Genomic DNA, 22623 nt, shown 5'->3' with positions numbered 1-22623 from the left:
ACTCCTGACCTTAAGTGATCCACCTGTCTCAGCCTCCCAAAGTGCTAGGATTACAGACGTGTAATCCTAGCAAATTTGCCACGCCTGCCAAATTTATAGTTTTTTTGTTTGAGGTGACTAATGGTTAAATGTATTCAAGGGAGCTAACATATCAAGTGCTTCATATGCGGTAGTTATTTGGTGGAGGTGAATAAGAGAGTCCTCTGGGGTAGTAAAGATCCCAGTATAAAAACCTCCTTGCCAGCCTCAGCTTAATTATTGATGCAGTTTTACGCTTTTATCACTAGATTTCAAGCATTTCGAGACTGGGTACTGTGTATTCTATTACCTAAGTGGGTACAAGATTCAAATTGTGTGCAAATATAGCATTCCCCCAAAACATAGTGGAGTTGAAGTGATTAAAAAACAACTATTAAATAAATAACTTTTTTCCAAGAAACATGAAAGATTACTCTCAATATGTTTTCTTATCTAAAATGTTTGACAGTGTCACCTGATTCAGGTCTGAACTAGATCCAGAACTTAATTTTTGACTGTCAGATAACTTGTTAGTTCTCTTGGCCAAAAATATTTTTACTGGATGTGAGAAATTTTTAGTTAATAGCTAAGTCTGGCTGGTGAGTTAATTCCCTTAAGTAAAGCATAGTGATTTTGTCAAGGTCAAAAGCTTTATTCTCTGACTAGTTACATTTCTTATGAGCTATTACTGAACTATATATATCTGCAAATCTCATTAGGTACAAGAACTACAGGATGAGTTTGTGGGTCACTAGTTCAAATTCATCACCACTGCAGTAAACCCATCAGACAGTTCAAGTATCAGTCTGAATTTCAGATACAGTGGATAGTATTATAGATTATGGGAAGTCCTTTTAGATTTCAATGGGAACTTTATTAATAACTTGTATTTCCATTAATACAGTTTCTTGACCCACCCATTACCTTCAACCTTCATTATTTTTTAATTATATTTGAAAACTATAATATTAAATATACTGGTGTTCAGATTTTACATTTGGTCATATCTTGTATTTCCCGAACTTGATAAGCTTTTGCTGAGGCATTTATTTTTATAAAATACCTAGACCCCTTCTCCCTAAAACTTTGATTCAGTGATTTGTGATGGAGCCTGGAAATTTGTATTTTTAAACAAATATCTCAGGTCATGTATTTTCTTTTTTCATTTTTATCATTAGAAAAGTTTACTTTTTATTTCTTTCTAAGTTTTCTTACCTTTTAATAGGGATAGTCTTGTTCTATCCTCTGTACTTAATATATGTGATTTTACGCCTTATATATCTCATTTGATCTTTATATAGGAGGTGTCCTTCTAAATTTAGGATATACATATCTTGCTAAATAGAAATTTGATTCCAGAAACTTGATATAGTGACATTTCTTAAATACAAATTGATAAGCAATGCCTGTAACCCTTTAGCTATGCATACTTCCCATTATTTACAGTTGTATGGTTTTAGTAAATGTATTTTCATATTGGCTTATCAGCATTCTTTTCTGAATCAGTATCTCTAGAGTTTTTCTTAGTCTCTCTCCATTGTAGTGCAAAATAATTCTTTTTTTCGAAAGGGGTGGGTAGTAGTAGATAGAGCTCTCCTGGTGTGCTAGCAAATAATGACGTGTTTGTTTAATTGTAGAATCTTATATACCAGTAAAGTTCACACTGTGCAGTTTCAGATTTACAGATTATTCATCCTCTACCCCAGTTCCTGTTATTTCTGCACATTTGACCGTTTGCTTCAGCAAAGTGACACATTTTCAGTGTCCTGTGCAAACTAAGCTCCATTCCTTATTCTAGGCAAAACTTTCTTTTTCATGACACCCATCTGTAATGCTTTGCTGCCTCTCCTTTAGTTGCTTGAACGCAACCCGTTAATCTAGGACTAGTTAGCCTAAGTCCTTCCTGTATGCTTTTCTCAACCGTTCTCACTGATACCAGTTTTCTCAAAAGTGCTATAGCATATGCCACTCATCTGAGGATTTAATAATATACTGTCTTATCAATTACTTGTTATATGTGAGTGTTTTGGCTGTCTAAACTGCAAGCTTGTATATAGAGTGGGGTTCACATCCTGTAAAAATAAATTATTAGCAGAATCCTTAGCACTTAACATTATCACATCCTTTTGGTAGTCTGACAAAATTCTAATAACTGTTTTAACTGCTTAAGCTAGTCAGGTATGAAGTTATTTTATCTTTAATCCCAAGTACCAAATAATTATCAGTTAGATAAATAGAGTTAACAATAGAGTCACAAAATAAGAATTACTAATTTTAAATTCCAAAATGTTTAGGGAGGACTGATTCCTTCCATAAATATTTTACTAATCTTTTTATCCTTTGCCAGTCTTTTCGGCCTGTCATTTTACCAGCAAACTTTTTCTGCTTTTAAGAACTCTGTGCCATTGATCTTTCTCACTTTTTCAGTCCCTAGGATATTCACATCATCGGACATTGCCCTTTATCACTGGTTTTCAAAGATGATCTCCAGGTCTACCTCCATCAGAATCATATAGAGTGCTTATTAAAGTACGGATTCTTAATGCCCCTTTCCCTGAACTGTGCTGTTTTTCATACATATTTCACTTTGTTCATTTTTTTTCTTTTGCCAGACTGCTCTCCCTTCTATCTTCACCACCATTGAAATCCTTTCTATTATCTAAAGCTATCTGCCAATTGTAGATAGAACTGTTTTAGTGTAGTGGGTTAGGAACGTAGGCTGTGAGCACATACTACCTAATTTGGAATATTGGCTCCATCATGTTTCCAAGATCTCAAAGTTAGTTACTTAAAAATATTTCTGTGCTTTAGTGTTTCTTTATATAAAATGCGGATAACAATATATCTCATCGGGCTGTTGTATGTGTTATATTAATATATGTGAATTCCCCAGAATAATGCTAGTACATGGAAAGGACTTAATAAATATTAAGCTTATTGTTGTGGTTTCTTCCACTTTTTAGCTCTTACAAAATTTTATACTAAAGTAACTTACATTCTTACCTCTTCCTATTAGACTGCAAGTTTCTTAAAGGTAGAGCCAGCCTTATTAAGCTGTGTAGTTTTAAATGGATTTTTACATAATAAAGGATGTTCATAAATATTTAAGAATGAAATCAGAGGAAAATGACAAACTCTAATAAGATTGTTTTTCAGAGCCTATTTACTTAATATAAATTATCTAAAGTAATTTAATACTCTCTATATTATATTTCAGGAATTCTAATGAATCACTGATTGACCAGCACTATTTTACCAGTTGGAATGCATTATCAGAAATGGGCATAGTGCTTTTAGATCCAACATGTAACAGATGGATGTTACTGCATGCTGATTACTTCTTCGAGCCAGTACTTTTTTGATTGTGTAGGATCTTTGTCTCTTCATCTTTGAATTCAATTACTGGAAAATAAAAGGAGTTCATGTAGTTTTTGTCCAGGCTTGAGTCACCATGAGTAGTAGTTTAGGAAAAGAAAAAGACTCTAAAGAAAAAGATCCCAAAGTACCATCAGCCAAGGAAAGAGAAAAGGAGGCAAAAGCTTCTGGAGGTTTTGGGAAAGAGAGCAAAGAAAAAGAACCTAAGACCAAAGGGAAAGATGCCAAAGACGGAAAGAAGGACTCCAGTGCTGCCCAACCAGGGGTGGCATTTTCAGTTGACAATACGATCAAACGGCCAAACCCAGCACCTGGGACTAGAAAAAAATCCAGCAATGCAGAGGTGATTAAAGAACTCAACAAATGCCGGGAAGAGAATTCAATGCGTTTGGACTTATCCAAGAGATCTATACACATATTGCCATCATCAATCAAAGAGTTGACTCAATTAACAGAACTTTATTTATACAGTAACAAATTGCAGTCCCTCCCAGCAGAGGTGGGGTGTTTAGTAAATCTCATGACATTGGCTCTAAGTGAAAATTCACTTACCAGTTTGCCTGACTCTCTTGATAACTTGAAGAAGCTGCGGATGCTTGATTTACGGCATAATAAACTGAGAGAAATTCCTTCAGTGGTGTATAGGCTGGATTCTCTCACCACTCTTTACCTTCGCTTTAATCGTATAACTACTGTGGAAAAGGACATCAAAAACTTGTCAAAACTCAGCATGCTTAGCATTCGAGAGAACAAAATTAAACAACTACCTGCTGAAATTGGTAAGAGGCCTTGGATTATTATTATTTGTAGTGTTTGTTATGCTAAATAATTTTGAGTGCTTTTTCATATCAAAAAATGCCTGATACTTGCCTAAAAACAGCTTATTTCTAAATTACAACTTTTTAAATGGTTTACTTTATTCCATTTTCAGCACTGTTAATAGTACACAGCTTGAAATTGTTTCATAGACTTAAAAAGTGAATTAGAAAATAGATGTAATTAGATCTTTCCCACACAACCTAATCTTCTTTTACTTTCGTTGGAGAATAAATTTAAAGAAGAAAAGATGTTTGTGCCTAATTTTCATGTTGTTGTTACCTGTTTTTAAAGTATCTGTTGATACAATTTTATTAGATATATGAAAACTACATTTTCTCATTCTCTGACTTTTCCATCTTTTTCTGAAAGATGTTTAAATTCACATCACTTTCTACCTAATTTACCACAAAAGGTTGACAAATCAGAGCTTTATGAAAGAGCAGTGTCATAAGAAAATAGGAAAAAAATTTTTCTTGCATCTTGAAAGTACTTACATGTTTATTAAAAATAACACAAGAATTTAGAACGGTAGAAGACACGTCACCTGTAGCAAATGCAACGCTGTTAGCATTTTGGTAATTTTCATTACAGTCTTGTATATAAAGCTAACTTGTACTAAAACAAAGAAAATGTTTTTTAAAGCCTGGTAGTAGGAGAAAAACATAGGGAATATACACATGTGAACATGTCAGTAAAAAATTAAAAATTAGTTCTGGCATTTTTAATTATGGAAAAACATTCTGAAACATTTGGAATATAGTAATCCATTGACATCAGTTTTGAAAAATTGATAAAGGTATTGCCTTTGTGGGCCCTTTTTATAAGATTTATAAAAATCGTCATAAAATGTTGATTATGAAGCTTTTTAAAGGATGTTTTCTTTTTGTATTAAAGGTAGTTTATTTTATTCTGAAAAAAATAAAGATTATATTGTTGCTTTCAGTATTGGTCTTATAATGAGTGATAAACTTTCTGATTTTTAGGCTTTGCAGCTTTTCAAAGATATGATATTCTGTGGATGTTTTAATATTTTGTTTAGCTTTGAAAAAAGATGTGGTTTAAATTTTAAGTATGATTTGTTACATTTAACTCTTAACTAGACAATCCAAATGTTAATTAAATTTTGGTTTAATTTAATGTGTTTAGAAAATTTATGATAGGTTTTCTCAAGTAATGTACTACAGAGTATGACTTACTCATGAGATATTAAAATATTCCCAGGAATTTCTGAGTGAAAATGCTCCATTCCATGTCTTCAGATAGAAATGTGGTTGTTGAAGGACTTGTTTTAGTGTCATATTTAGTCAAAATTTGACCTGCGTGTTATGGCTCGTGTTATGGAATAGAATTACAGGCAGTTGGAGAAATAAATGCTGAATTTCTACATAGAAATATAAAAGTTATTTCCTGTCTTTGTTCTTACTGTTTTGTGTAAGTGTTACACTCAGTACTAAAAGTCTGACTTTAATTCACAAATCTCTAAGGACTTTTTCCATAGAAATGCTATCATATTACCTAGGAATTAACATACATATATGTTCTTGAGCATATAGATAGCATTTTTATTAAAAAGTGAATGTATCTTTTAAAATTGGCATATTTTAAGTAATTATATGGCTTGTATTTGTGGCTACCTAGTCTTTTGACCTTTATTCCTAAATTGTAATTTTAAAAACAGCCATTGAATTTGTTAATGGGCTCCTTCCCATAATTAGTGACATTACTAAAGTTTGTGTTTTTGTAATTGCTGGACTTCTGTAAAAATGGTAATATCGTAAGTGTTGCTTGTTTCATTCTAAGCAGGGCATCAGAAAGTAAACTGCTTTTAAAAGTATAATTTAATGTTTCTCATAAGGAATTATGATTTATAAAATTTAACTTAGATGCATGGATCTGGGGCAAACATGCAGAAGTCTGCGTCATCTGTTTCTTTATAGGGAATAAGAAAATAAATGTTAGTAAAAATAACATAATAATAAGAATGGCTGTTGTTTGAGCACATGAATCATAATACTATACATTGTTCTGTCCGTGTATACGTTAAATATACTATCTTATATCCTTACGGTAACCCAATGAAATAGGTATTTTTCCCATTGTACTGAAGAAGGAACTGACAATGTAGGAAAATTAGGTAATTTACCGAAGATCATGCTTCTAGGTTGGCAGAGTCAGAATTTGAAATGTAAGTCTTGGTCGTTTCCACTATACTGTCCCCACAATCTAGAAAAGTGGGTACCACCCCCATAGATTTTGATTCTCTGGTAGCTCCAGGGTCTGTACTTTTAAAGTGTATCCTGTGTTATTTTATGTGCAACTGCAGTTGAAAGCCATTGCACAAGATTTGGGGGGAGGATTGGGTTTAACAGTTTAATTAGAATATAATTCACATACCGTACAATTTACACATTAAAAATAAACAATTCAGTGATATTTAGAATATTCAGATTTATGTAACCATCAGAGATAATGTTAGAACATTTTCAGTACCTCCAAAAGAAACTCTGAACCCTTAAGCAATCACTCCTGATTTCTGCTAACTCATTAACCCTAGGCAAACACTAATCTACTTTCTGTCTCTATAGATTAGTGTTTTCTCTGGATGATTCCTATAAATAGAATCGTATAATATGTGGTCTCTTATGACAGGTTTCTTTTAATTTGCATAATATTTTCAAGTCTCATCAAGGTTATAGCATGTATCAGTACTTCATTCCTTTTTATTGCTGAATAATAGTTCATTATATGAGCGTACCACATTTTATCCATTTATCAGTTGTCAGACATTTGGGTTGTTTGTGCTTTCTGACTGTTATGAGTATAGTTACTGTATTTGTGTACAAGTTTTTGTGTGGACATTTGTTTTCACTTCTCTTGAGTATATACCTAGTAGAATTGTTGAGTCACATGGTAACTCTGTTTAACCTTTTGAGGGACTACTAGACTGTTTTCCAAAGGGACTGCAACATTTTACATTCCTACCAGTAGTGTTTGAGGATTCCAATTTCTCTGCATTCTCAGTATCCTTGTTGTTATCTGTCTTTTCTTATTATAACCATTCTATGGTGTGAATTCGTATCTTACTGTAGTTCTGATTTGCAGTTTCCTGATCACTATATATTTGTTTTTAATTCTTGAGAGCTATCTTTTATTGTAACAGAAAGACAGAAATAGTTATTTTCTGTGATGTAGATCTTGCTTTAATGGGTTTTTAATTTAAAAGAAGTTCTGAGCTCCTTGGAGAATGTTTATAAAATAAGACCTGTGCTCAATGATCAAATAAAATGGAAATTTGACATTTTTTAAAGTGTTAAACACCTTTAATATAATTTATTTGACTTACTGCAGAAACCCATAACAGGGAATTTTTAATTCAAAATATATGCTAGTTATAGTTTTGTTAAACTTTCATTTATGCATATTAGAGCTACATTATTTATAAATATATATTAGATTTATATTAGATGCTTATTCATTGTTTGAATAAATATATCACTTTAAATCATGCCATCTAGTTTGTATTCAGCAGTATATTTGAGGAATATAAGTTTTCAGCTGGCACTGTGACTCATGCCTCAAATCCCAACTACTGGGAAGGCTGAGGCAGGAGGATCCTTGAGCCCAGGAATTGGAGGGGCAGTCAGTGATGATTGCGCCACCGCACTTCAGCCTGTGCAACAGAGCTAGACCCTATCTCTAAAAAATAAAAATAAATTTTTTTAAATTAGGAGTTTTCGAAATAGAGCCTACTATTTAGTTTAAATAATATAATTGGAATTTAACCACTGCACAAGGTTGGGCTATGCTGTTGCTTTGATAGGAAAAAAATATTAAAATTAGAACATTTATCCTTTTAAGCATTAATGTAATGCGATTTGATACCAGTGGTACATATTACATGGGTAAAAATTGGCAGAAAACAGTAAAAAGATACTGGAACAGACTGTTTAGAGCCAGAGATAATATATCAGAAAGTAGTTAAGAAAACTTTTCATTTGGTAATGTTCACTTACTTTTCTCCTTTTGTATGTTAAGGCATGGACAAATAAAGTAAACGTCCCCTCTTTTTGGGTTAAGTAGATAAATTGAAACCTTAGTCATTGCTTTCTTTTATAGATCAGTGATCCATTCCTTTTTTCTCCATTTCTAATCTTCAAAAAGACTCTTCACTCTACACAAAGACAGTCAAGAACCCATGTTTTCAGAGGGAAAACAGGAAATAACCACTTTTTTAAACCTCCTTTCCCAACTGATTGGTTCCTTTGAGTTTCCTGTTAAAGATGTGCTTTTGTATATTCTCTGTTTATGAGTGGGTTAGAGCAGGGGCCACCAGATAGTCAGTTTGAATAATGAATCTGTTTATTCAGGCAACTGTAGACAGTGAAGTTTTAAAGGATTTTATTTTTTTGGGAAGGAAATTGTTGCTCATTGAAACCAGATATAAACTTCATTTTGTATTTTGCTAATATTCCTGTGATTTCTTTTCTCTCTGAATTGTGTGTTTAGGATTTCTTCTCTTTCTTTAAAGTTTCTCTTATTTATTATTCTTTATAAAAACAGAAGTTGGAGTATTTTTAAAAATGTGTTCTACCTACATTGTAGGTTCAATAAAATGCTACATATTTATGTAGTATACAATTTCATGTGGGTCTAGTTGTCAACCTTTTTGCTTAGGAAAATTATCTGATATATTAAAGTATATGCTTTTTGAGAACCCAGATCATCTTCATTTACAAAGCAATTCTCACAGCATTCATATGTATGAGAAATAATAATTGTACTTATTTATGGTTTACAATGGTTTACAATGTGATGTTTCCGTACATGTATACAATGTGTGATGATCAAATCATGGTAATTAGCACATCCATCCCTCAAACATTTATCATTTCTTTTCATTGGACACATTCAAAATCCTCCTTACTAGCTATTTGAAAATACCCAATAAATTGCTGAAGTCACCCGACAGTGTTATAGAATAGCAGAATTTAGAACGGATAGAATTCCTCCTATCTAGCTGTAGTTTTGTGTCCATTAACCAACCTCTCCCCATCCCGCTGCTCCCCAGTGCCCGCCACCCTTCTCAGCCTCTAGCAACCACTATTCTATTCACTACTTTGAGATCAACTTTTTTAGCATGAGACAACATACAGTATTTATATTTCTGTGCCTGGCTCATTTAACTTAACATAATGTCCTTCAGGCTCATTCATGTTGCTGTGAATGACAGAATTTTATTCTTTTTTTGGCTGAATAGCATTTCATTGTGTATATATACCACATTTTCTTTCTTCATCTGTTGTTAGAGGTTGATTCCATATCTTGACTATTGTGAATAGTGTTGTAATAAATAAGAGAGTGAAGATAACTGTTTGATATACTGATTTCCTTTCCTTTGGATATATACCCAGTAGTCGGATTATTTGGTCATATGGCAGGTTTTTGTTTAGTTTTTTGAGTAACCTTCATACTGTTTTCCATAGTGGCTGTACCAATTTATGGTACACCCGCCAACAGTGTATAAGAGTTCTTTTTCTGCATCCTCACCAGTATCTGTTGTTGTTGTTGTTGTTGTTGTTTTTGTCTTTTTGATGATAGCCATTCCAATAGGGTTGAGATACCTTCTCATTGTACTTACGATTTTCATTTCCCTGATGATTAGTGATGTTGAGCATTTTTTCATATACCCTTTGGCCATTTGTATGTCTTGAGAAATGTCTATTTAGATTGTTTGCCGGCCGGGTGCGGTGGCTCAAGCCTGTAATCCCAGCACTTTGGGAGGCCGAGACGGGCGGATTATGAGGTCAGGAGATCGAGACCATCCTGGCTAACACGGCGAAACCCCGTCTCTACTAAAAAAAATACAAAAAACTGCCGGGCGAGGTGGCGGGCGCCTGTAGTCCCAGCTACTCGTAGGGAGGCTGAGGCAGGAGAATGGTGTGAACCCGGGAGGCGGAGTTTGCAGTGAGCTGAGATCCGGCCACTGCACTCCAGCCTGGGAGACAGAGCGAGACTCCGTCTCAAAAAAAAAAAAAAAAAAAAATAGATTGTTTGCCCATTTTTAAATCATAATGATGATTATTGTTTTGCTGTTGAGTTTCTTGTATATTAATCTATTATCAGATGAGTAGTTTGCATATATTTTCTTTCATTTTGCAGGTTGTCTCTTCAGTCTTTGTTTCCTTTGCTCTGCAGAAGTTTTTAGTTTGAAATAATTCAATTTGTCTATTTTTGCTTGGGTTTGCCCTACTTTTTGAGGTTTTACCCATAAAATATTTGCCCAGACCATTGTCCTGAAGTGTTTCCCCTATGTTTCTTCTAGTAGTTTTATATTTTTGGTTCTTGACATGTAAGTCTTCAATTTATTGAGTTGATTTTTTGTATATAGTGAGAGATAGGGATCTAGTTTCATTCTTCTGCATATATATATCCAGCTTTCTCAGCACCATTTCTTGAAGGGTTTGTCCTTTCTTCAATGTATATTCTTGGCTCCTTTGTCAAATATCAGTTGGCTGTAAATATGTGGATTTATTTCTGGGTTCTCTATTCCATTGGTCTATTGTCTGTTTCTATTCAGTACTGTGCATTTTGGTTACCCTAACTTTGTGTATACTTTGAGGTCATGCAGTGTGTTCCCTCCAGCTTTGTCCTTTTTGCTCAGTATTACTTTGGCTATTTAGAGTCGTCTGTGGTTCCACATGAACTTTAGGATATATATACATTTTTTTTTTTTAAGAATATCATTGGCATTTTGATAGAGATTGCATTGAATCTGTAGATCACTTTGGGTGGTATGGTTATTGTAGCACTATTAATCCTTTCAATTCATGAGCGTGGAATGTCTTTCCATTTTTTGGTGCCTTTGAATTTCTTTCATTGTTTTCATCATAGAGCTTTTTCACCTCCTTAAATTTACATTTAAGAATCAGCATTTTAAAAATTACCTATTTGACTCAGTAACATTTATTGAAAACAAAATCAGTTTCTTACTATTCTGCGATATGGGGGTGTTAGACTTTATCATAAGTCAAATGATGTACATATAACCAACATATACATGTGTATATATTTAATATTTCTATATAAAAGCATATTGAACAGAGTCAGTAACTTTTTTCAAAAAGTTGACCTTAGAGATTTAGTTTAACTCCTATTATGTAATTTTTCTGTGAATTTTTTTAGACGTGAAGTGGTAGGCTTTCAATAAATGTGGTTTGAAGGAAATTTAATAAAGCTCAGTACTATTAACCTATTTTTATTTTATATTTTAGTATTATAGTATTATAATATGGTATTATTACTATAACTTTATAATATATAAAAACTAGTATTTTCAAGATTTTAGTATTATATATTTTTATTTTAGTATAGCATTGTAATATTTCAGTTATATTTTCAGTACTAACTAAAATTGTAACTTATGATCACTAAAATTCTTGAAATTCTCTCAGGACTGCCAGGAGTGATACAATTGCTTATATGGTCCAGGTAACATTATTTAATTATCTCATTTGAATGTTTGTACAAATGCTAATAAGTAACTTACTTTAGCAGGAAAGAGAAATCAGTAAAGGGAATTCATAGTTGTTAATAAATAACTCCTTTCGACTGGGAACCAGCATGAAACATTAGAAACCTATAAATGAACTGTTTACTTATTACTGTTATGAAATTGTCATGCTTTTCACTAAACAACAAAAACCCAGAGAAGTTATTATTGCTAAAGGAGGCAAAAAAAGAACACAGAATAGCACTTTGGGAGGCCAAGGCAGGTGGATTACTTGAGCCCAGGAGTTTGAAACCAGCCTGGGCAACATGGCAAAACCCCATCTCTACAAAAAAGTAGCTGGGCATGCTGGCACACACCCACAGTCCCAGCTACGCATGAGGTTGAGGTGGGAGAGTCAGAGTCACGTGAGCCGGCAGGTTGAAGCTGCAGTGAGCTGTGACCTCGCCACTGTAATCCAGCCTGGGTGGCAGAGACCCTGTCTCAGGAGGAAAAAAAAAAAGAACACAGAAAAATAGCACTTGAACTGTTTTAGAAGGATTTGATAGGTTCAAAGGAGACAGTTTACTTTCCATTTGGCTGAGATACGGGAAAGAGAGGGGGACAGACATGGTACCCTAAAGACAGCATGTTACAAAGTCAGAGGAACATTGTCACTTGTCCATGTCCCTTAGTTGCAGAAACACTTGCTTAGAAGAGTCCCTGAAGTCGTCTTTGTAATGAAAAGGGATAATTAAGCTTTTAAGACAAGTATAAATAATGTTCTGTTATAAAATCTGACCTCTCTAAATCTGTTCAAACTTGTGGGATGAGTATTTCCAACTCTTTTTAATTACATAGTTTTACAAATGTATTTTATTAAGATTTGCTATGTTATAGAGCTAAACTCTGAATATTTGAAAAATATCCCTATAAAGAACAAGGGTTATTTTAGAATGTAAGAATCCTAAATGTGAGTCAAGTAAGAGTAAAGGAGAGTTTATAACCGTGAAACAAACCTAAATTACTCATTTACCAATCTTTGATTGCCTACTAGGTACATTTTCAAAGGGCCTTTTTATATATTTCTAGATTTAATATACTAAAATTTTGTTAAGGATTTTAAAATCTGTATTCATCATTGATATTGATCTGTAATTTTACTTTCTTTTTAAAAAATTTTGGTCATGGTTTGGTATCAGGGTAATAATGTCCTCGTATCATAGAATGAGTTGAGACATGTTTCTTCCTCTTTTGTTTTATATTCTAGAAGGGTTTGTGCAGAATTAGTATTATTTCCTCCTTAAATGTTTGGTAGAATTTATCAGCCATACAATCTGGGAGTAGGGTTTTTTGTGTGTGTATGGACAAGTTTTGAATTTCAAATTCAGTTTATTTAATAGACACATAGTTATTCATGTTTTCTATTTGTTCTCTATTGAAAATTTGTGGTTTGATCTGTCAGGGCATTTGTCTATTTTGTGCAGTTTGTTGATTTTATTGGCTTAAAGTTCATATTTTTGTTAAGCTTTTAATGTTCCATATATATATATATATATAGTGATGTTCCCTTTTCTATCTTGAAATTGGTAATTTGGGACTGCTCTCTTTGCTTATCAGTTTGGCTTGATGTGTATCAGTTTTGTTGATCTTTTAAAAAATCTTTTGTTTTTATGCTTTCTTGTTTTTATTTTTAATTCCTTGGGCTTAATACGATTTTCTTTGTTTTCTTAAATTGGTGGTTTAGATTGATTTCAGGCCTTTATTCTTTCATTATATAACTATTTCATAGCTAGAAATTTCCCTCAAAGTACTTTTTTAGTAGCACACAAATTTTGGTAGGTTGTCTTTTCATTATTCAAAATATTTTCTAAATATCCCTTGTTATTCTCTGATCCATGGATTATTAAGAAGTTAATTGTTCAGTTTCCAAATATGTGAGAGAGGTTTTCAGATTTTTTTTTTTTTTTTTTTGCTTTGATTTATAAAATAGGGCTTGTCTTGATAGGTGTTCTAAATGCAGTTGAAGAAAAGACTATATTCTGCTGTTTTTTGGAGGATTGTAAAATTATCAGCAAGGTCAAGTTGGTTGTTAATGTTTTACATTCAGCGGTGTCATACAGTGCTTGCATTGTATACCTTTTTCTAGCTTTTTAAAATGGGTTTTGTAAACAGCATATAGTTAGGTCTTGTGTTTCTGTCCTGCCTGACAGCCACTTGTTCCTTTTTTCCCTTCCTCTCATGCTTTCTTTTGGATTAAGTATTTTTTAAATGTAAGTTTCATCTATCTAAACTTTTGGCATATTAGTTACACATCTTTGTGGGATGTTTTTTAGTGTTTCCTCTAGTGTTTACAATACATATCATAACTCGACACATTTTACATTGAAATAATATTGTATTATTTTGCATATATTCTAAGAACTTCACAACAGAACACCTTTATTTCCCTCTTTCCATTCTTCGTACAACTATTGTCATTTTACTTCTTCACTATCGTAAGTCCCATAATAATACATTGATCCTATTTTGCTTTAAGGTTTAAATTATGTTTTTAAACAGTTTTTCAACAATTTTTATTTTGAACAAATTTTAGACTTACAGAAAAGTTTCAAAACCATTTTGGAAGGTTTCCTTATACCCTTCGCTCAGTTTCTTGATATTAATTAACATCCTATATAACCATTGTATAGTGATCAGAACCAAGAAATTAACAGTGATACAGTACAATAAACTAAGTTACAAATTTTAGTTAATTTCACCGGTTTTTCCACTAATGTCCATTTTCTGTTCGCCCAGGCTGGAGTGCAGTGACGCGATCTTGGCTCACTGCAAGTTCCGCCTCCCGGGTTCATGCCATGCTCCTGCCTCAGCCTCCCAAGTAGCTGGGACTATAGGTGCCCGCGACCACACCAGGCTAATTTTTTGTGTTTTTAGTAGAGACGGGGTTTCACCGTGTTAGCCAGGATGGTCTCGATCTCCTGACCTCGAGATCCGCCCACCTCGGCCTCCCAAAGTGCTGGGATTACAGGCGTGAGCCACCGCGCCCGGCCCATGTGACATTTTTAATAGTCATGTATGTGTCCATGGTATCCTCTGATCTTTGACAATCTGAAAGCAAAGACTGAAAGGCTTTCCTTTAATGGCATTGATACTTTTGCAGAGTACCACTCAGATGTTTTATAGCATATCACTCATTTTTCGTTTAATTTTTTTTTTTCATGACTAGTTTGAGTTTGGTTTTTTTGTCAGGGATACCACAGTGGTGATTGTGATGCCTTTTCCAGTGAATTATATCAATTCATATTGATAAGTCTCATTACTGGTGATTTTGACCTTGACCAGTTGGTTAATGTGATTTCTGCTGTGCTTCTCCACTTTAAAGTTAATATTTTTTTCTTTTAAATTTATCTTGGGAGATGTTTTTAGACTATGCAGATACCTTGTTTTTCCCTAATCTTTTGCTCACTAATTTTAGTATTCATTGCTGTATCTTCTCTTCTTTTTCTTCTTCTTCTTTTTTTTTTTTTTTGTGAGAGGGGGTTTTGCTCTTGTTGCCAAGGCTGGAGTGCGATGGCGCCATCTTGGCTCCTTGCAACCTCTGCCTCCCGGGTTCAAGCGATTCTCCTGCTTCAACCTCCCGGGTAGCTGGAATTACAGGTGTACGCTACCACACCCAGCTAATTTTTGTATTAGTAGAGACGGGGTTTCACCACGTTAGCCAGGCTGGTCTCGAATTCTCCCCTCAGGTGATCCGCCCGCCTCGGCCTCTCAAAGTGTTGGGATTATAGGCGTGAGCTGCCGCACGCGGCCTCAAATCATTTTTTTTTTGCCCAAAGAACGTGCATTAACATATTGTAGTGTAGGTCTGCTCAAAATGAATTCGTTAAGCTTTATTTTAAAATCTTTATTTTGCTTTTTTTTTTTTTTTTTTTTTGAGACAGGGTCTCCCTCTGTTACCCAGGCTTGAGTGCAGTGGTGTGATTATGGCTCACTGCAGCCTCAACCTCCTGGGCTCTAGTGATCCTCCCTCCTCAGCCTCCCGAGTAGCTGGGACTACAGGTGTGTGCACCATACCCAGCTAGTTTTTGTATCTTTTGTAGAGGCAGGGTCTTACCATATTGCCCAGAGTGGTCTTCAAACTCCTGGGCACAAGCAATCCACCCACCTCAGCCTCCCAGAATGTTGGGATTAAGAGTGTGAGCCATCACACCTTGCTGCCTTCATTTTTGAAAGCTGTTTTTCCTAATATAGAATGCTAGTTTGAAAGTTTCCTTTTTTCCCCCCTCAGTGTTTTAGAGACACCTCTCCATTTTCTTATAGCTTGCCTAGTTTTTAACAAGAAGTCTGCTGTTTTTCTTATCTCGGAGTTTATGAGCCTCTTGGATCTGTAGGTTTATGGTTTTCATCAAAATTGGAAAAATTTTGGCCATTATTTCTTGTAACTTTTCCCTTTCTTGGTCCTGTTTTTTTTTTTTCTATTATCTGAGTCTCTAAATATATATTAGACTTTACATTTTAGGTCATTGATGCTCTATTTGTCTGTGTGTGTCCGTGTATATTTTAGATAGTTTTATAGCTATTTTTTTGTTGCTGCTGTATATCATTTCTTCTTCAGTGTCTAAATCTACTGTTCTATACAATGAAGTTTTCATCTCAGGTATTTTATTTCTCACTTCCATACATTCCATTGGGTGTCATTTTTATTCAAGTTTTCTTTTACCTTGAACATATAGAGCTCATTGTTTAATAGCTTTTTCACTGTCCTTGTCTTATAGTTTCATCTTTTATTTTTGTTTCTGTTGCTACAGAATGACTTTTCTCCTTGTGTGGGTCTTATTTTCCTGCATCTTGCATGTCTAGTAATTTTTTTTTTTTTTTTTTTGAGACAGAGTTTTGCTCTTATTGCCCGCACTGGAGTGCAATGGTGTGATTTCGGCCCACCGCAACCTCCGCCTTCCGGGTTCAAGCAATTCTCCTGCCTCCTAAGTAGATGATATTACAGGCATGCACCACCACGCCTGGCTAATTTTGTGTTTTTAGTAGAGATGGGGTTTCTCCATGTTGGTCAGGCTGGTCTTGAACTCCCATCCTCAGGTGATCCTCTCGCCTCAGCCTCCCAAAGTGCTGGATTTATAGGCATGAGCCACCATACCCATCCTACATGTTTAGTAATTTTTAATTGGATGTGAGCTTCATAAGATTTTCACATTGTTAAGTCTTGGATTTTGTTGTATTCTTTTAATAGTGCTGGACTTTGTCCTGGCATACAGTTAAATTTTTCTGTAGTCAGTTTAATCCTTTCTGGCTTGCTTTTAAGCTTTGTTATGGTAGTTTTAGTAGCCTTTTGTCTACATCTAATTTAGCCCCACTGCTAAGGTAATAAATTTTGATGACTCCCTGAAAATCTATATATTAGGAGGTCTGTTTTGTGACTGGTAGGAATTCAAACTATTCACAACCTTGTGTGACTGCTGGGAATTGTTTGGGTTGCTGCTGCTAGGTCTTTGCCTAGCCTTTGGTGGTTTGTTTGCACCTAATGCAGATAAGAATTTAGGCAAAGACTGAATAAGTCTTTCTTGCAGATTGCACAAATCTACTTGCTACTCTCTTCTGTCTCCAATTCTGCCTCACAAATTCTAACCATCTTGGCTTTCCTAGACTAAAATATTTTGCCCTAACAGTAATAACTATTGGCGCTTGTTCTGTATTCCTTCTCTGCTTTTTCTGTGACCTGGAACCTGCCTCCAGGCAGTAACCTGGGGCAATCATAAGACCTCCTATTGTTTTCCTTTGATACAAGGGAGCACAGTCAAACATGGCTATTGTCTGCAGTCTGCAAACCATTTTCTCAAACATATTTTTCATTTTCTAGTTGCATCCATGGTGGTAAATAGAAGACAGTCTAGTAATTCTTGATTGGCTAGTATAAATAGCTAGTACTGTAACTACTATGGATTCCGTTATCCTCTGAAAAGTATTACATTTTGTTCTGCTAGGCAGTTAAATTGCTGTTGAGTCACCTTGACCATAGAGACTTAGATTTAACTCTTCTAAGGGTGATGCTATTTGGTTATATTCTTAAACCTAGGGTAAATTCCTTAGTTTTGAGATGTGGTCTTTACTCTCCTATGTTACAGCCCTCTTGGAATTTTGTTTTCTTACTCTCCAACAACTTGACAAGACTGAAAATCCAAACTCTTAAAGAACTTTGGCGACTGTTGAACTCTCTGCTCAGCTCCTTTAGCCTTTTAGCTGTGGTTCTCCCCTTGGACTCCTTGCAGTCTCCTCTCCCACATGCATTTTCGGAGTCAGGCAAACATTTGAGGAGTGTGTATTTGCAGATTTTAGGACTCTGCTCTTTGTGATTTCCTCCTTTACAGAGTATCCAACCTTGAATTCCAGTCACTCTTATAACCCTGAACCCTGTCCTTTGGCTTCTTGGCAGTAGGACTTTGGCTTTTGACTTGAGATTTACTTTTCACCTGCAGATTTTTTAGTAACTTCATGGTAAAAGCTTTATAAAAAGGCATTTATGAAGGTGAATCTCATGTGATTGCTGTACTAGTTGTCTATTGTCGTATAACAAATTACTCTGAAAGATAACTCTTAAAACAACAATCATTTGTTACCTTATAGTTTATTTGGTTTGGGTATCAGGCACAACTTAACTGGACCTTCTGATTTAGGGTCTCTCACAAGATTTTTCAGTCATAGTGTTAGCCAGGGCTTGAGAAGGCTCACCTGGGAAAAGATTCACATCCCAGCTCATGTAGTTTTTGTTAGGATTTAGTTCCTAGCAGGTTGCTGGAGAGAGGGCTTCGATTTCTTGCTGACTGTTGGCTGGAGACTGCTCTTAGTTCCTTTTCACATGGGTCTTTTCAACATGGCAGCTTGCCTTATCAAAGGGTGTAAGCTAAGAAATCCTTAAAGTGCTAGCAAGATGGAAGTCACAATCTTTAGTAACTGAATCACAAATGTGACATCCCATCACCTTTGCCATATTCTATTGGTAAGAAGCAAGTCACTAAGTTTAGCCCACACTCAAGGGGAGGGGTAATTAGATAATGTATATAATTATTCATGAGGCAGGGCCATTGGGGGTTATCTTAGAAGTCTGCCTACTACAGTTCCCTTCTTTTTAAGGGTTAAATTCCCTCTAGTTTTAACTTTGGTATCCCTATATGCCTTTAAATATTTTATCCACAGTTTTAAATTATCAACACGACTCCACCATTACCCTTAGCCAGAAGAGCTCAATGTTTGCAGATGTTAAATCTAACTTTCTCTTAGGACAAAAATGTTCTACCATGATAACATTTTCTTCATGTTTTTTCCCCCACAATTAACCACTAAATATTTTACGTAGATGTCACACTAGTATCTCAAATTCATCATGACCAAACTATAACTTCAGCTCAACTTTTCTTCTTTGTGGATTCCATTCCTCTCTCATGATTGCATCTTATCTTCTCTATCAACCCAGGCTCAATATCTTAGGATCAGAGAATTTTTTTGTTGTTGTTCTAGTTCTAGTCAAGGTGTAGCCTACTCACTAGACAAGTACTGGGCCACCAACTGTTTGTTACTAGTTTGCCCAAATTAAGAACAGAAACTGAAAGGAAGCATTTAGAATCTTTTTTTGTTTTTTGAGACAGAGTCTGACTCTGTCACCCAGGCTGGAGTGCAGTGGCACGATCTCAGCTCACTGCAGGCTCCGCCTCCCAGGTTCATGCCATTCTCCTGCCTCAGCCTTCCGTGTAGCTGGGACTACAGGCACCCACTACCGCACCCGGCTAATTTTTTTTTTTTTGTATTTTTAGTAGAGACGGGGTTTCACCGTGGTCTCTATCTTCTGACCTCGTGATCCACCCGCCTCAGCCTCCCAAAGTGCTGGGATTACAGGCGTGAGCCACTGCGCCCGGCCGCATTTAGAATCTTATGTAACAATTTGACATTGCTGAGACATCCAAGTGTGTGAGTTTGTGTTTTAAATATTCATCTACAACCACTTGGGAAAAGCAAAAGACAAAGAACCAGGCCTTCACCATATGTTGTCTGAAAAGCGTTATTCTACCACATTCCTGTCACTTTTTTTTTTTTTTTTTTGAGACGGAGTCTCGCTCTGTCGCTCAGGCTGGAGTGCAGTGGCGCAATCTCGACTCACTGCAAGCTCTGCTTTCTAGGTTCATGCCATTCTCCTGCCTCAGCCTCCCGAGTAGCTGGGACTACAGGCACCCGCCACTATGCCTGGCTAATTTTTTGTATTTTTGGTAGAGACGGGTTTAACCGTTTTAGCCAGGATGGTCTTGATCTTCTGACCTTGTGATCCGCCCGCCTCGGGCTCCCAAAGTGTCTTGTCACTTTTTCTGTCCCTCTTGATAGTAGGCCTGTTGTTCGTTCACTTGATTCCACTGCCATTGATGTAGTATAGACTTTCACACTATTTCTTGTGGCCTAATTGCAGTTGTGTCAACCTAGGCTCTGTGTTTTTTCTCTTTCTCCAGTCCATCCATTCAAATCTAGAGAAAACAGACTTTTTAGAGCAGTACTCTGATTATCATGGTTTGCTTAAAAACTTTAAATTGTGCTTTATTATCTGGTCAAAATGGTCTAGATTCCTTAGGGTGATATTTAAGACCCTAGATTTCTCACTTTCTTTCCCTCCTCTCCTTTTCTGCCTATTTCCCCTCCCAACCCCCTGTGTCTCAGTTCAAACATGCTTTTTTTTTTCCCACCCCATCTTCCCCCAACAGTCACAGTTCCAACTTCCTTTCCTTGTGTGTTTTCTTCTTGTTGTTTACAGCAGTTATCACATCCTGACACTTTATTTCTTTATTTTATGATTCCCCACTCCATGCACACTACAGTGTAAGTTTCATGTGGATGGAACCTTGCTTTGTTTCCTGCACTGCTGAATCTTTCATGTAGATGGAAACTTGTTTCATTTCCTGCACTGCTGAATCTCCAGTAGGTGCACAGTAAGTTTTTCTTTCATGAATTAGTCAGTGAAAGGGTCACCACCTTAAAGATAAAGAACTTTGAGGTGAATGGCCATGAAGATCCAAAAGAATGGCTCTTTAATGGTGAAATTTTATAAGCAAGCAATGAAGGAGACCTAATTGGAGCAGAGACTCTTTGTAGCCTCCCTCAAATCACATTGTCTTTTTACGAGTTGTAAGTTTCATGAATATGAGCATTTGGTATATTGTAGTCTGTTTCTTCAGTGCCCAGTATTGGGCCTGAAAAAAGAGAATGTACATAGCAATAATTTTTTGTCTGAACGAATTAATTAGTTCAGTAAGTGTTCCTACCAAGCTCCCAGCTGTGGCTTCTACTCCTGGTAACTCTGTATCACATTTCTCTCCAGTTCTGGGGGCAGAGGTTTGTCCTCAGATCTCAAAAGGATATAAGAAGAGTTGATAATCTTCATTTTATTCAGCCTTTTTCTTGTTGTGAGGACAGGAGCAATGACTTCAAAATTTTTTATGTGTTAGATTGGAAACTGGAAGTCAGCTGTAAGTTTTTATAGAAGCTTTTTACTAAATGGAGGTAATTCCCCACTGTTTCTAAATTGGTGATGGTTTTTTAACATGAATGCATTTTGAATTTGTTAAAAGTTTTCCTTGTATGAATCATTAAATGATCTTACTTCCTTAGACTGTTGATATGGTAAATAACATTGATTGATTTTCAAATAGTAAACCCGCCTTGCATATCAAGAATTAATCCTAATCGTACTTGGTCATGATGTATAATCCCTTTTATATTGTTGAATTCAGTTTTCTAATATTTTGTTGAGAATTTTTGTGTCTGAGTTCCTGACACAGAAATCTCATGAGAGACATTGATTTATAGTTTTCTTTTTTGTACTCTTTGATTTTAATATCAAGGTAATACCTCATAAAATGAGTTTGAAATTGTTTCCTCCTCTATTTTTTGGCAGACATTGCATAAAATCGGTGTTAATTCATTTCTAAGCATTTGGTAAAAGTCTGCAGTGAAGCCATCTGGGCCTAGAATTTCTTTTTTGAAAAACTTTTTAGTTACAAATATTTATTTAATGGTTATAGTACTATTCAGGTTTTCTGTTTCATCTTGATTGAGTTTTGGTAGTTTGACTTTGGAATAATTAGGTTATATCTTCTAAGTTTTTGAATTTATGATTTATAATTACAAAGATTTTTGTAGTATGTCCATTTTCTCTTTTTAAACACCGTAGGATCTGTATTCCTTTTTTTCATTGCTAATATTTGAAATATGTGTCTTCTCCCTTTTTTATCTTTGTAAATCATGGCAGAGGGCTATAAGCATTGATTTTTTCCCCCAAAAAACCATCTTATATTTACATTAACTATTCTCTTTCTTCCTTGTTTTCATTTTTATTGATTTATACTCATTTTTATTAACTTCCTTTTGCTTGCTTGGACTTATTTTTATCTTTTTCTATTTTTTTGAGATGGACTTAGATTGCTGATTTGAGATCCTACCTCTTTTGTAATGTAAAAATTTAGTGTTATAAACTTCCCTCTTAGCAGTGGCTTAGCTATGTCCCATAAGTTTTTTAATTATAAAATATGCATAACATGTAATTTATCATTTTAGCCATTTTTACTTGTAGAGTTCAGTGGCATTAAGCACATTGACATTGCTGTGCAATGATTACCATTATTAATCTCCAGAACGTTTTCATCGTCTGAGACTAAAACTCTGTACCTGTTGAACAGTAAGTCCTCGTTCCCCTCTCTCCTCAGCACCTACTAACCACCGTTCTGCTTTCTGTCTCTGTGAATTTGACTATTCCAGGTACCTCATATAAGAGGGATCATAAAATTGTTCTTTTGTGTGTGGCTTATTTCACTTGGTATATAATGTTTTCCAGGTTTATCCATGTTTAGCACCCATCAGAAATGTATTCCAGTCTG

At 35.1% G+C, this 22623-nt stretch overlaps 1 protein-coding gene across 8 annotated transcripts in view; it reads left to right on the top strand.

Moving 5' to 3' along the window:
- The window catches only part of LOC105466664 (SHOC2 leucine rich repeat scaffold protein), a 142680-nt gene that overhangs the window by 39388 nt on the left and 80669 nt on the right, over positions 1–22623 (top strand). For 7 of the 8 annotated variants that reach the window (XM_071069153.1, XM_071069151.1, XM_071069152.1 and 4 more), the window contains exon 2: positions 3236–4172. In XM_071069153.1, the coding sequence (XP_070925254.1) occupies positions 3470–4172 (703 nt within the window). In that variant the 5' untranslated portion in view covers positions 3236–3469. Of the gene's footprint in view, positions 1–2445; positions 2548–3235; positions 4173–22623 lie in introns of all 8 variants that reach the window. The other variant, XM_011715748.3, reaches the window with a different exon arrangement.

The sequence above is a fragment of the Macaca nemestrina genome, chromosome 9 (genome assembly GCF_043159975.1).
Source record: "Macaca nemestrina isolate mMacNem1 chromosome 9, mMacNem.hap1, whole genome shotgun sequence".
Classification (NCBI taxonomy): Eukaryota; Metazoa; Chordata; class Mammalia; order Primates; family Cercopithecidae; genus Macaca; species Macaca nemestrina.
Note: the sequence above shows the minus strand (reverse complement) of the source record. Positions and strands in the feature narration are given on the sequence as shown.